Here is a 14,006-nt window from a genome sequence, read left to right as displayed (position 1 = left end):
ACAACGTTAACAATTCAACTGTTCACTATATTACAGGGGCTGCAATCATCCTTAGCTATTTAAAGTTACCTCTCCTCATTGCACTGGCCAGTTCTTGTGATCTGACCATATCCACATCTAGAAATACATCTGGATTGGGGGCCTACCTTCCTGGACTCTGGGTGGTATCTATGGATGGTCCACCGACCTCCTCCACTTGGGGAGATAAGCAAGCGCCCCACTACATTATTTGTTCTTGTTCTAGAAATGTTTAAATGTGCTTCCAGCACTGACCCTTTACACTAGCCTTATCAGGCAAGAAACAAACAAAAACATCACTCCTACCAACTTTCACCACCAACATACCAAACTTTTCCCTGCATCCATAAGCCCTATCAACTCTCATCCACCTGTTCACAGGCACTTTTACAAATTCAGGCAACCATTGCTCAGTAAATAGCAAAACTTCACAAAGAAAATGAATGGGCCTTACATGATCCTATTCCCTTCCCTTCCTCCATAGAAATCAGCAGAGAGAGGGATGGGCATTAACCCCATTATAAACAGAAGTGGATTGCCGAAGAGACCTCAGAGAGCCTGGGCTCCACCTTAAGTGATGGCATGAACAAACCCTCCCAGGACACTCCATCTCACCAGTGAAGCCCAGAGCAGGCTCATTTTCGCAGAAGAAATCTGCTTGTGTCAGACACACACACTCACACAGCCCCCTCCCCCGAAAGTCTTCAATGAGTTCCACTGCTCTTGGGAAAAGAACAGAATCCTCCCGAAGGCTCCATGTAGGCTGCAGGAGCCTCCCTGCCTGCCTCTGTTTCACCCCACAGCACAGGGGCCAGCGCTCAGCACCTTGCACAGACCATGCTCCCTTCTGCCACAAGCCCTTTGGACATGCTGCTTCCTCGGCTTAAAACATTCTGTGGGTTTGGTTTGGTTAATCTACTTAATTCCTATTCACTTTTCATACCTCCCTCCTCTTCTTCCGCTGGGAAGCTTTTCCTCCCTCCCACCCTGCCTCACCTTCAAAGCCCTTACCACGGACAAATTACACATCTGGACATGTGATTATCTGAATAATGTGTGTCTTGCCTCTTTTGTCCATTTTATTCCTATAACTCAGCACAGTGCCTAGCACAGAGAGAAATGAAAGGCACCATAGATATCTGTTCAATTAATTAATGACTACAGATGAAGAATTTACTAAATGGAGATTCCAAATACTGTATCAACAACCCGTTCCCATAGGTTAGAAATTGATGCTGACTACTGAACATCAAATCTGAGTGACTTAAGGAATGCCTCTTACCCTTACCCTCATCACTCGTCATTATGGGCAGGACAGACACAGGCAAGAGCCATCCCCACTCCACCCTGCAGTAAAGCCTCAGTAAGGCGCGGCACAGAAAGAGAGGCTCGAGGACAGGGCTGCTCTGTGAGCTTTACCTCCCACCCCACCACTTTTCTCTTCATACTACATGTGAATCTTCTGGGATTTTCTGGGTATCCTGGAAGCCCTGCCTTCAGTGCCCCCCATGGAATCTGCTGAAAAATGCTAGATGCTTACGTGTCGTCACAGGGTTTCAAGGTACGCTCATTAAAAAACTATCCAGAGTCCTACCTCTCTCTGTATGAGGAAAATTCCTAATGGAATTCTGCATAGCTCTTCTTGTACTGTGAGGCTAAGGTCAAAAATCCTTTCTGCAAAACAGCAGCCAAGTTTACTCACCAAAAGTCCTAATAGGAGACCTGGAAAGAGAGGGCCTTCTGCCATCCTGCCAGGAAAGGCAGAGGCCCTCCTCTCAAATATTTTACGAGCTCCTATACTCTAGAAATCTTAACTGTAACTAGAATCTGATTGATGTTTTAAGTAAGTGAAACATATTCCAACTCAGCCAATATTCTTTCTTTGTCTTGCATTTAGATAAACTTCCTAGCAACTCTAACTGTGAATTCTGAGTTTTACTAGAGTTGGGTACGAACGTGCTGGGTTCCAGGGGTGCAAGTGTCCTGGAACTCTTGGAGAGGTTCTTGGAAAAGGAGAGTTCTTTTTGTACTTCTAATTATTAAACAAGTTTGGGACATAAAAGGTACTTAGGGTGTCAAATCACAGAACTGATATGGTATTTCTTTCCCCAATTTTGCCCTGAAAACAGCAGCCTGTCCTCGTTCCCTACCCTACACACACGGCAGCCACAGCACCCATAACATTATCATTTCATCTGCACGCCTTTCTGCCCACAAAACCATAAAAGGTCACTGGGGCTAGAAACCACAGCTCGCCTGCCTTTATATTCTTGGTGACTAGCACTGTGCTGAGAAGTAAAACACACTCAGACATTTGATGACAAATGAAGGGCGCATCCAGGACACTCTTCTTTGTCTTCTACAACCCACAGCAAGTGACCACGGGCAGCTCAGTTAAACGCCCGAAGAGACTAGCAGGGATGCTCTGTTTGCTGTTCACAGAGGGCCCCTAAGAGACTCAACCATCACCAGCCACCTGGGGTTTTCTCACAGCAGGCATGGACCCTCAGGTCACAGGGGGTGCCTGGGATCACAGCCAGCACAGGGCACCGGGGCTACGAGAGAGGGAGGGTTCAAACAGACAGCCCAGGCACTTCCACTGATCCACGCCAGGCCTCTTGTTTCTGTACTACTTAATCAACAACGAATGCAGAGGAAGCTGCAATGATTAAAGAGCCATTTCTGGAGAAGAAAAGGAGAGAGAGGGAGAGAAATAAAAGAGGTCTTGTTTAACCTTAAATATTACCCATTTTATTTATGACTATGGGAAGTTCCGCATCACAGTATGTTTGGGTCTACGGAAAAGATATTTTCCTTTCCTTGGGCACCCGGTGGCGAAGCCTGCAGCTTCTCCGCAGACCCTAGCTGTCGTTCAGAGTACAATGATTATTTGAAGTTAAAATGCCGAGGAAATGAGAAAGTTTTACAGTTTTCCTGGCTAACCTGGCTCCCTTGGAGAAGACAGAAATGAAATTTTACACTGAATTAGCCGTGTTTTCAGGGAGGCATTTGAAAAAACCTATTCAGAGATTGGTGGGAAAAGAGGAAAGGAACCAACCTCGAAGTGACATGGGGAATGGGCAGCTTTAGAGCACCTGTTCTTTTCTACAGGACTGAGGGACATTTCTAAATGGTGGGTGACAAAAATATGTGCAGCCAACATTGGAAGGTGGTGATGGAGGGGGAAAAAGTGTCAGTATTACAGAATTTGAATACAATTCCTATAGGGGTCATAGCGTGTAAAAGGTGGGCAGAAAGAGTGTGTAACATGAAGACCAGGCCAAAGTACAGACACTTGGCATATAAATATGTCATGCAAAAGAAAGCTGCTTTTAGAAATTCCTCAAGTATGTGTTAATTAAGGCAAATGAAGCGCTCTTGCCCGGCTGTCCTGTTACTGGATGAGGCTGTTTCTCCGCAAGCCTCTGTGTCTGTGTTCCCCCTTCCTACTGAACTCCTACCCCTTTCTGACGACCTACAACTCATCCCACGACTCCCAGATGGACAGGCAGACCTGCCTCTCCCCACCCATGTCCTCAGGATCAACTCCCTGGCTTGCCTGGCCCGATGAGGTCTCCCTCCAAGGTACCCAGAGGCGATACCTCCTGCTGTTAGCTGTCCCTTCTTTCTCCTGGCCCCCACCTGTGGCTCCTTCCTCACTCCATACTTCTTTTTAGAGTCTTACTTTGTCATTCTGGATAGAGTGCTGTGGCGTCACAGCTCACAGCAACCTCAAACTCTTGGGCTTAAGCGATTCTCTTGCCTCAGCCTCCCAAGTAGCTGGGACTACAGGTGCCTGCCACAATGCCTGGCTAGTTTTTCTATTTTTAGTAGAGATGGAATCTAGCTCTTGCTTAGGCTGGTCTTGAACTCCTGAGCTCAAGCAATCCACCTGCCTCGACCTCACAGAATACTAGGATTACGGGTGTGAGCCACTGTGCCCAGCCTCATTCCTTACTTCTACCCATGCTCCAACCTGCCACCCCAGGCCTCTGCTACCTCCAGTTTGCACCAACACAGAGAAATATGGTGATAAAAATTGCTCTATCACTGAATACTAATGAAAAATAGTCTCCACAATCTCACTTCACCGCATCTTTTCTACCTTAATTCTTTTTGTGTCATTGTTTAAAACACACACATACTACAATACACACACAAAACTTTTTACTACAGAAAATATCAAACATTTATAAAAGATGGTGGTATTCACTCTTAACTACCTATCACCCTGTTTTAGCACCTACCAGCACGTGGCTGATCTTATTTCATCTGCATACACCCTGTTCACTTTGCCCACCACCCCCAAAATGGGTTAAAGTAAATTCCAGATAAACCATCATTTGATCCATAAATACTCCAAAGACAATACTTTTCAAAGATTCTCTTAAAAACAATAACACTAAAAAATAATAATAACAATAATAATAACATTACTATCACCCTCACAAAAAATAGTTTAAATAATTTTTTTTTTTTTTGAGACAGTCTCACTATGTCAGTAGAGTGCCATGGTGTCACAGCTCACAGCAACCTCAAACTCTTGGGCTTAAGCAATTTTCTTGCCTCAGCCTCCCAAGTAGCTGGGACTATAGGCCCCGCTACAACACCCGGCTATTTTTTGTTGGCTTTCATTGTTGTTTATCAGGTCTGGGTCGGGTCCAAACCTGCCAGCCTCAGTGCATGTGGCTGGCGCCATAACCACTGTGCTATAGTCACTGAGCCTAAATAATTTCTTAATATCATTAATATAGAGAGTGTTAAGATAATCCCAATGACTTCAGATGTATTTTTTCACAGTTAAGTTTGAAATGGGATCCAAACCCGGTCAATCCCTGCAGCAGATCCGACCCTCCCCTTCCTTTAGCCTCTTTTATTTTGCAGATACCATAACTTCACCTTCTCCACAAGGCCCAGCCCAGACATTTCACTCTCCCATCTACCAGGATTTGCTCAAGCTGTACCATAATGCCCTTAGCCCCAGTGCCCAAACACTGCTCAAAATCCAACTCAAGTACTGCCCCTCCATGAAATCTTCCTTGACTGTCACCAACCCTCTCCTGGGGTCTCCTGGAACACCTGATCCCCACCTCACTCAGGACATTTACTCTTTCCTAGGATCACCTTGGGAGTTCCTTATCTCCCCTTCCGTTCTGATTTATCTTTGCAGCCTAGACAGAACCTAGCACAATTGGCATTTGGCAACTGCTCAGCAAATCATTTTATAAGCGCTGTACTTAATACAAACGGAGACGTCAAGGATGGCAGGAGTATCTCACATGTCCTCATCCTCCCTCTTCCCTCTCACCCATTCACTTAAGAGATATTTGTTGCCTAACTGCTGTAGGTTGGGCGCTCTGAAAGTGACTGATGACCAAAAACTTATATTACCTGGCACAAAAATAAAAGTGGCACTTTCACCATCATCAAAGTACCTGAAGCTTATAGAGGCAAAATTAGTCCTTCCAAGTCAACGTTAACATTATGATACTGTTCCGAACAGACAGCATTTGTTCCTTTTTACAAGTAATAATTTTAATGTATAAATGAGAAATTTAATGTGTAATGCCTGGTCTTGGGATTGTCAGGGACTGTAAGGGCATCTCCGTCACTGGGCATCATTCCTCCAATCCACAAACATTTACTGAACATTTGTTACACGCCAGGCACATGGATGCCAAGTGGAAAATGCAGACAGTCCCTAGTACGGCAGGGAAGATAAAATCCAGAACAAAATTTCCAATAATCCCAGGTCTCTGGAAACTGTAAGGTCCAAGAAACAACCAGGGATTCTTGGAGGAGCTGGACTGAGCCTACTCACTAAGAAATCTTAAGACCCTCTACTGTTTGCACTTCTGTTTTGCACGAGAGTGGAAGACAGGAAGGGTTCAGTTTGAAAACAGAAGCAAACAGTTGTGCACATCTTCATGGGACTCACACCGACATTACACGTCCATTCCCTCTAATGGGTTCCAACCTCAACCACAAATGCAAAGAGAAGCCTTTTTGAAACCAGAAAAAGCATAAAGGACAAATAACAGAGAAAACATTCATTATGAAATAAGGTGCCAAAGTACTTAACAGGCCTTTAAAAGAGTGTTTGATAGGCATAATCCCTCTCCTACCAGCCACGAAGACCTATTTCTTTATAAGAAAGGAAATTAAATCTAATAAATAGTTCACAGAATAACCCACCTACCACTGCTCTGTGAGGTTTGCTCTGCAGAGGGAGGAAACCCCACATCCTCCAGGCATTCGTGAATTCTTGGCCATCAAGCACTCAGTCTGTTCTTTAAAAGTTGTGGCTGTTTGTGTATACAAAAATACCGATACAAAGTATCTGTTCAGAATACCTGCATAACATCCTTAATAAAATCTGACAGTTTTCACCAAATGTTCCAGTAATTTAAAACGTCTAGTTCTCAAGCTCAGGCCAGGATGAAGTGCCTGTTATTTGACAATGATAAAATAGCACTTTGGGGAGTTTTTGGACCTGGGGCAGGGGCAAACATAAGAAAAACTTCTGAGAGGGGGTGGGGCTGCCTCTTAAGGCCTATCAAGGAAATGAATTTTTAATGCAATCCTTTAAAGAAATGTCACCTTTTAGTCACAATGGTAGGTGGGTCCTTCTCCTAGGACAGCAAAAAGATAAATGCTAGAAAATGCAAATTTAAGAAATACTCCTTACAAGATTAAAATATATATATTTAATTCACTGTCCTCCAAATGAGAGAGAATCTTAAAATTTTATTCTAGAATGCCAACATGTAAATAATGTAACCAAAAAATCTATCTAATTGACGCTTTTTTCCTATAAAATACGATGCTATCACATTTGTTCACCAGCCACCTTCAGAAACAAAAGTTAATAAGGTGTAAAAACACAATTATGATCCTCTTTAAGAAAATACAGGGACGCTTGAAAGCGAGGCACAGAAATTCACAGAATAATAACAAAGTTCCCTAAAGGACGTCCCTCGTCACCACTGGAAAAAAACCAACAGGAACCACAAAGCAGAGACTCAAAACACAGTTTGGGCAGAGGGGGCCTTGTCCTCCACTGACATTGCACAGACGTGACTGTGTGCCAGGCACTGTGCTGAGCTCAAGGGGCTAGATCACAGATGGCTGACCTGCGGATAGGTTATGTTTGGTATTTGCTTTTCTTCATTTCAAGCAAGTTTAATTAGAAGCAGGGAGATCTCACAGAAATATCCAGGTATCTGGCTTCTCTTGAAAAACTGAAAGATCTAGAAGGACTTTACCCAACAAATGTAAGCAGTGTAACCTGGTTCTTCATACCCTCAATAATTCTGGAACAATAAAAAGAAGTCCAAAAAAAAAAAAGAAAAATCAAAAGATCTAGCACCAGGAGCCCAGTATTCCCTCATTGGCCGCGTCCAGCTAAAGCAGAGAAGCCATTGACCCAGGACAAAGGACATGCTGTCCAGTTTGCCACAGTCCCTACCATATCCTACTGTCACCCCAACAACACACTCAGCACTTCATGAATTTACGCTCCCTGTCTGTCCTAACGGGTATCTCAGTTTGTTAAAAGAAAAGGGTAAAAATGGCTGCTGTGCTTAAGAAGCACAGAGTCTCATGGAGGAGGCAGATATATGACAAATTGCAACAGGGTGTGATGCAAACCATAGCAGAGGGATGGCCAGAGGTCAGCAGAAACGTTAAGGAAGGCGTGAGTCACTCCTCCAACGGGAGTGGAGCTAACTAGGGCACATTTCACAGGGAAGATGACATTCGGGGGGAATCTTGGAGGAGGAGGAGGAGAAGAGGCTGGTCAGGTGGAAAAGTGGGAGTAGGTCACTGTATGTGTGCGAAGAGATGAGAGAGCTAAAGGAATGTGGAGTTTTCTGGAGATGGGGCTGGGCAGAAAAGGGCCTTCTACTGTCCACATATAAATAACTTTGAAGTTACGTATGGAGCTACGGGGAGACAAGCAAGCTATTTAAGCAGAGGCCGGCGTGATCAGATTTGGGTTGTAAGGAAAGACGCTGGCAGTGGTGTAGAATACACCTGCTGGCTCCCACCCCCACTGGTACCAAGGCACACCCCTTTGTGTAAGCTTCCTGTGCTCAGAAGCCCTACTTTCTCTGCCAGTGATACGTGTCTTGAATAACTCACCAGTTATCTCTTTCTCAGGCTGATATGGGTCAATGCTGATATGGGTTATCTTTCTTGAACTGGCAAAATGAAAATACTGTGAGGCAAAATACAACCCTAGATCTTCAAAAGGGTCAAAATACAGTAACCTAAGTCTCTACGGTTAAACTCAGTCCCACACAACAAAGACATCCTCCTTCACCTGCCACGTTTTCTTTCCCCACTTACATGTCAAAAAGGGTCAGTCAAGAACCTAGAAGCTTCCGATAAAATATCTTCCATTCTATGTGTGACATGAGTTTGATTTTACTTACAGACAAATCACAACAAACACAAATGCCCAAACGTTGTTCTCAACTCCCCTTAAATGAGCCACCCAGAATACCAAGTCACCTCCAGCTCCCAGGCAGGCACTAAGGGTGGTGAGGAGGTGGATGAGAACAAAGGAGAACCCTTTCCCTCAGAACCTGCTGGCCTGTGCCTCAGGAAGCAACAGCACACAGAGGCCTACACCAAGGACACTGTTACACAGGAAATGAGATGCAAAAGATAGGCATGTCCCTCAAAGCAATGAAAATTAAATCAGGTTCACTTCCCTCTCTTAAGTTCAATCAAATCTCCAAAAAAGCTAAGATAGGTAAACTGACAAGAGGCTTTCTAAAACCACCTCGAAGTTGTAATAACCCCAAACAGGCTATTTCCCAGACCTTTTATTGTTATAACAAACAAACCCATCTTTCACTTCTTGTCATTTACAATTACCGTGCCATAATTGAAAATCGGTGACTCACCATGGGGCTTAGGGGAGAGAGAGGGCTGCTGTCTCTGAGCTGCCACTGTGATCATCGCAGAATAAACAAACAATACCTAGAGTTCTTTCTTCGTTATAGTTTACCTATATATTGAAGAGACTGAAAATCTTACACTCTGTAGTTCCCCTCTTTCCCTAAAGATGGCACGATATTTCAAAGCATTTTCCCCTTCACAATACTGTTTTTCTCTTCTTCAATAGCCAACATCAGGTCTGCACCAAAAGGCTTCAATGTAATTTTGAGTCTATTTGTAGGAGCCAAGAATTCAATTAAGAGTAAAATTATCTTGTTAGGATTTGAGCAATTCAGCCAATTAACCCTCTTGTGACTCAACTCTGCTGGAAAAAGAACTTGAATTGTCTGACAAAAGACTGCACAAAATCAAAAGGAACAGACGAGGGCAGGGGTGAAGGGTTCCAGAAATCTGGATCCTGTCTGCAACTCCGCCTGTTAGCAAAGTCACACAATGCCCTAAGCCTCTGACCTTTAGGAATGCCTTGGGGAATACAGCTCCCCTCTGCAAGGGGCTGCAGTACTTTTAAGAATTTCTTTGAGGGCCTTTAATTCTCCCCTCCTGCAACAGGATTTAGCCAATGTCCAAGTCAACAGCAGAAACATTGAGCTTGTTCTTTGTTAATGAGCTCCATTTCCATGATCAGATGAAGATGAGTTTCATCCTGTAATTAAAAGGAAGGAAAACAGCCTTCCTGGCGTGGGAGAGGCGGTCTTTCCCTTGCACCTGTTCCAGGCCAGATTCTCTGTCCCTGCACACCCTCACCTTGGTCGCCTCTTCCACGCTCTCCCTCAGGGCCTGCAGCTCGGCGTCATACTGCTCTTTCAGCCTGTCCATCTCCTGGTCGTGGCTGGAAACCTCCTCTTTCAGGGCTCCCTTCAGGGCAGTGAGTTCCCGCTCCCTCTTTTTCAAGAGGTCTTCTTGCTCCTCCTTGGCAATCAGCAGATCTTGAAGATCCTGCTTTGCCTGTAAGAGCTCCTAGGGGCAGGAAACACAAGGTGAAGGTCAACATCTTGGTGGGGAGGCCCTGCATCCCCCCTCCAGCGCGGGCACCAGACATACGGCCACCTGCCTTGTCCTTGCTGCTCTTCTTTCCTCACCCCACGCACCTGTTTGAACCGTTTCTTCCTCTCCCCCTGCACCTCTTACAGACGCAATCATGCCCTCGGATCCATCTGTCTTAACTTCTTGGAGACTTGACTGAATGTGAGTGAGGAAAGGGAAACTGATGTAACTTCCACTGCTTTGCAGGGCTATGCCTGCTCTTCCCTCTTGGTTCTTTTCTGCATAATGGCCTGTTTTCCTTGCTGTTGACCTCTACCCGCTGCTGCTTTCTGGGCACATGTGGACTCACTAGCCTCACCTGCTTCATACCCCTGGAACCCTGTGTGTGGGCAAACCCCAGTCTTCATCCCTCTCACTCAGGAAGACTCGGCTGCTTTCCTTCTATCTCCTTTGTCCATCTGAGCAGAGCGCAACATTCACATTTTCTCCTCCTTAACCGCCAAGAGTTCACAAGGAAGGTCACAAAACTGGGGCAACAAGTTCCACTACAAATCACTTTACCTAAACCCAAGTGTGTCCTCCAGAGGTTCAGCGTTCCTTTCAGTTCAACAGCTTTGTTCTGGACTTTCCAGAGCCCCTCCCGTGCAGGGCTCAGCTTCACCTCCAGACTCGGCTGGGGCCTGGGCGGTCTGGGGCCTGGGCGGTCGTGTAGGACCCGTGGCTTCCTCCTCCACCTCCCCTCTGCGCTCCAAGCCCTCTCCCTGCCTGGGTCACTAAACAGGAAAGGCACTGCCCCTTGACAGCTCACTCCCGTTTTCACTCCCTCAGTCACTTTTTCTTTCTACCATTTTCTATTTTCTTGAATCTTGACTATTCTTAGCTTTACCACTGAACTTTTTGAAAGCGTAATTAAGCACTTAAGCCTCAATTTTTCATTTTCTTTTTTTCTTTTTTGAGACAGTCTTGGTATGTTACCCTCTGTTGAATGCTGTGGCATCACAGCTCACAGCAACCTCATCCAAACTCTAGGGCTCACGCGAGTCTCTTGCCTAAGCCTCCCAATTAGCTGGAACTATAGGCACCCACCACAACACCCAGCAATTTTTTTTGTTACTGTTGTTTAGCAGGCCTGGGCCAGGCTCAAATCTTCCAGCCCCGGTGTATGTGGACGGTGCTCTAGCCACTGAGCTACAGCCGCCAAGCCTCAGTTTTTCATTTTCTTTTGTTCGTTTGTTTGTTTAGAGACGTGGTCTCGCTGCACTGCCCAGGCAGGAATACAGGGGTTATTCCCAGGAATGATCATAGCGCACTACAGCCTTAGACTCCCAAGCTCAAGCTGAGTTCCCACCTCGGCCTCCTGAATAGCCAGGACTATAGGCTTAGGCCAGCTTGAAAGCCCAGCTTCTGTTCACTGCCTCTACTTCCTGACTATCCATTTACTCCTTAATCTCTTGCCCCCTGGCTTTGTCCCTACTCTACTAAGACAGCCCCCTCCAAGGTCATCATGACCTCTGAATCACCATATCCATGGCCTTTTCTCCATCCTCCACTTTCCTGACCCCACTGTGATCCTCCTGTCTCCTCAAGAGTCTCCTCTTTCTTGTAACACAAAGAAACACACTCTCCTGTTTTCCTCCCACAGGTCACTTTTTTTTGTGACAATCTTTCCTGGCTTTTCTCTCCCTCTTCCCAAAAGCTACAATGATCCCCAAGAATGTAACTTCGCATTCTTCATTCTCTTTCAGCAAACTCATGTATTCTTTTTCTAACTATTAATTCTATGTAAATAACTCCCAAACTTTTATATCCAGCCCTTCTCTGAACTCAGACCTGCTCTAACCTTCTATGGCCTGCCCCACTGATCCACCGGGATGCCCACAGGCACCTCAGATTCAGCAGGATTACCAGTTTAAGTGAATTCATCAGCTTCCTTCCTGGCCTCTTCCTTTGTTCTTTATTCCTGTGAACAGCACTCCCTGCCCCCTAAGCACCCAAGTTCAGAAGCTTGGCAGCAACTCAGACTCCTCTCACCTGTGTTCTTCACAACCAAAAAGTTAGTTCTGTGTCATCTTAGCTCCTTCCCCTCGCCTCCCTGGGGTAAGCCCTCCTCACCCCCTGTCCAACCACTCATCTGCACCCTCTATGGCAACATCCACGCAGCATCCTCTGTCTGGAGTGGCCTTCTCCCCTCTCAGGCCCATCTCTCTCTCTCTCTGCCTTTCAGAAAATCTGAAAGGATTTTCAGGAAACAATATGACCTCCTCCAAGAAGTCTTCCTTCATTACCCTTCCTGAATACCCACCTCCTTTTAGCTGTTCTTCTCCCAGCATTTAATGCTTTGTATCTTGCATTCTACATATTTGGATCACTTTTCTTATCCCCCCCCCCCCCCAATGGACGTTCAGCCTCTTGAAAGAAGGACATAGACCTGATTCATCGTATCTTTGATGCACGGATCAGTGATAATGAGAGCACTCATCTGTTCTGGATGCAAACAAGTTAATGCGCACCGTGCAGCCGGAGGCTGGAAATGTCAGAATTCCAGTCTCACCTATTCCCTCACTTGTGGCTTCTCAATAACAACATCTCCTCTTCTTCTGGGGGGCTTCTGGGGAAGGAGAGGAATGACTGCCACTTCAGGGCTTGGGGCCTCAGAGATGGTAAGCTAGTTTCCATTCAAAAAGTGTGTCACTGGGCAGCGCCTGTGGCTCAAGGAGTAGGGCGCTGGTCCCATATGCCGGAGGTGGCGGGTTCAAACCCAGCCCCGGCCAAAATCCACAAAAAAAAAAAAAAAAAAAAAAAAAGTGTGTCACTGATGAGGGACGGAAACATTTATACTGATTTAAGAATAAATGACAATGAAATCACCTCCTTTTCTTTAGGGCACACACCTCCATTGAACCAGGGAATCTCTACAATCTCAGGGTGGAGACCAAGACTTTGCCCTCCAAGAACTTCACTAGCAGGTATTAACGAGCTCAAATGAGACTCCAAGAGATCTCTCCAAGTAACAAAGGCAGCTGTGGCCCTTTCAAAGCACCAAACACAGAGATCTTGTGAAACTACATCACATCCTGATTTATCAAAGGGGACATACTGCTGCCCCTGCCTGAACTCTCCTTAGGGAGGACCAGAGTCTCCCCCCACTCACTGTTGCCCCTGGCTCCCCCTTCAGGCTTCCTGGAGCCTCCTGCCAGCATCTTCAAAGCAGATCCTGTGATTCTGACCCGTTTCCTGCTTTTACTCTCACACATTTTCAATTGTTTCAATGATAAAACAGTTCCTCTTCCCACACTTATCTTTTCCAGAATATATCTGTGTTTTGCATTGCCTTTTGTGTACTGCCGCCAATGCATGTCAAAAATTGAAGTTTTTATGGTCCATTCTACACCAACATGCTGTTATCTGCAGCGGGAGCTATTGCTTAAGTGGTTTGTGCTGCACAAATCCAATCAGATTACACCTTGCCATACCACTTAGGAGCACTGGAAGTTTTCTAGAGTAGAGACCAAAAAGTATGTGGGGTTTCAGAAACTTCTCTCCATCACTTCGAGTTTAATTGCAAAAGTCAAAGAAGGGAGAAAAAAAACTACCTAAACTTCAAACTACAAGTAAATATCCACCAGGGTGCACCTGCCCCTCTGTATACACCAGTCAAAGAAAACAGGAGAAAATTTTTGGCTATTCAAAGTCAACACTTTCCAAACCTTTATGCATTCAGAATAGCTCCCCACACATAACAAGTAGCCAAGAAATAAACACCTGGTGGGTATGTATGTGTATGCTGGGACAGGGGGAAAACTAGAAAGGTTGACTGTATTTGGTATTTACTGTGTATTAAGAACTACTCTAAGCATTCACCAAAATCCAAAGAGATGTATATTCAAGAAGATAAACATTACTATTCTCATTCATAAATAAAAAAAATTGGGCCAGGAATGGTGATTCACACTAGTAATCCTAGCACTCTGGGAGGCCAAGGTGGGTGGATTGCTTGAGCTCAGGAATTTAAGACCAGCCTGAGCAAGAATGTGACC

At 45.3% G+C, this 14,006-nt stretch overlaps 1 protein-coding gene across 3 annotated transcripts in view; it reads right to left on the bottom strand.

Moving 5' to 3' along the window:
- CGNL1 (cingulin like 1) overlaps positions 1 to 14,006 on the bottom strand; it is a 179,296-nt gene that overhangs the window by 70,021 nt on the left and 95,269 nt on the right. For 2 of the 3 annotated variants that reach the window (XM_053593486.1, XM_053593485.1), the window contains exon 8: positions 9,730 to 9,942. The exons of the other annotated variant lie outside the window; for it this stretch is intronic. In XM_053593486.1, the coding sequence (XP_053449461.1) occupies positions 9,730 to 9,942 (213 nt within the window). The remainder of the gene's footprint in view (positions 1 to 9,729; positions 9,943 to 14,006) is intronic. 3 annotated transcript variants of the gene reach the window in all.

The sequence above is a fragment of the Nycticebus coucang genome, chromosome 6 (assembly GCF_027406575.1).
Source record: "Nycticebus coucang isolate mNycCou1 chromosome 6, mNycCou1.pri, whole genome shotgun sequence".
NCBI classification, from domain to species: domain Eukaryota; kingdom Metazoa; phylum Chordata; class Mammalia; order Primates; family Lorisidae; genus Nycticebus; species Nycticebus coucang.
Note: the sequence above shows the minus strand (reverse complement) of the source record. Positions and strands in the feature narration are given on the sequence as shown.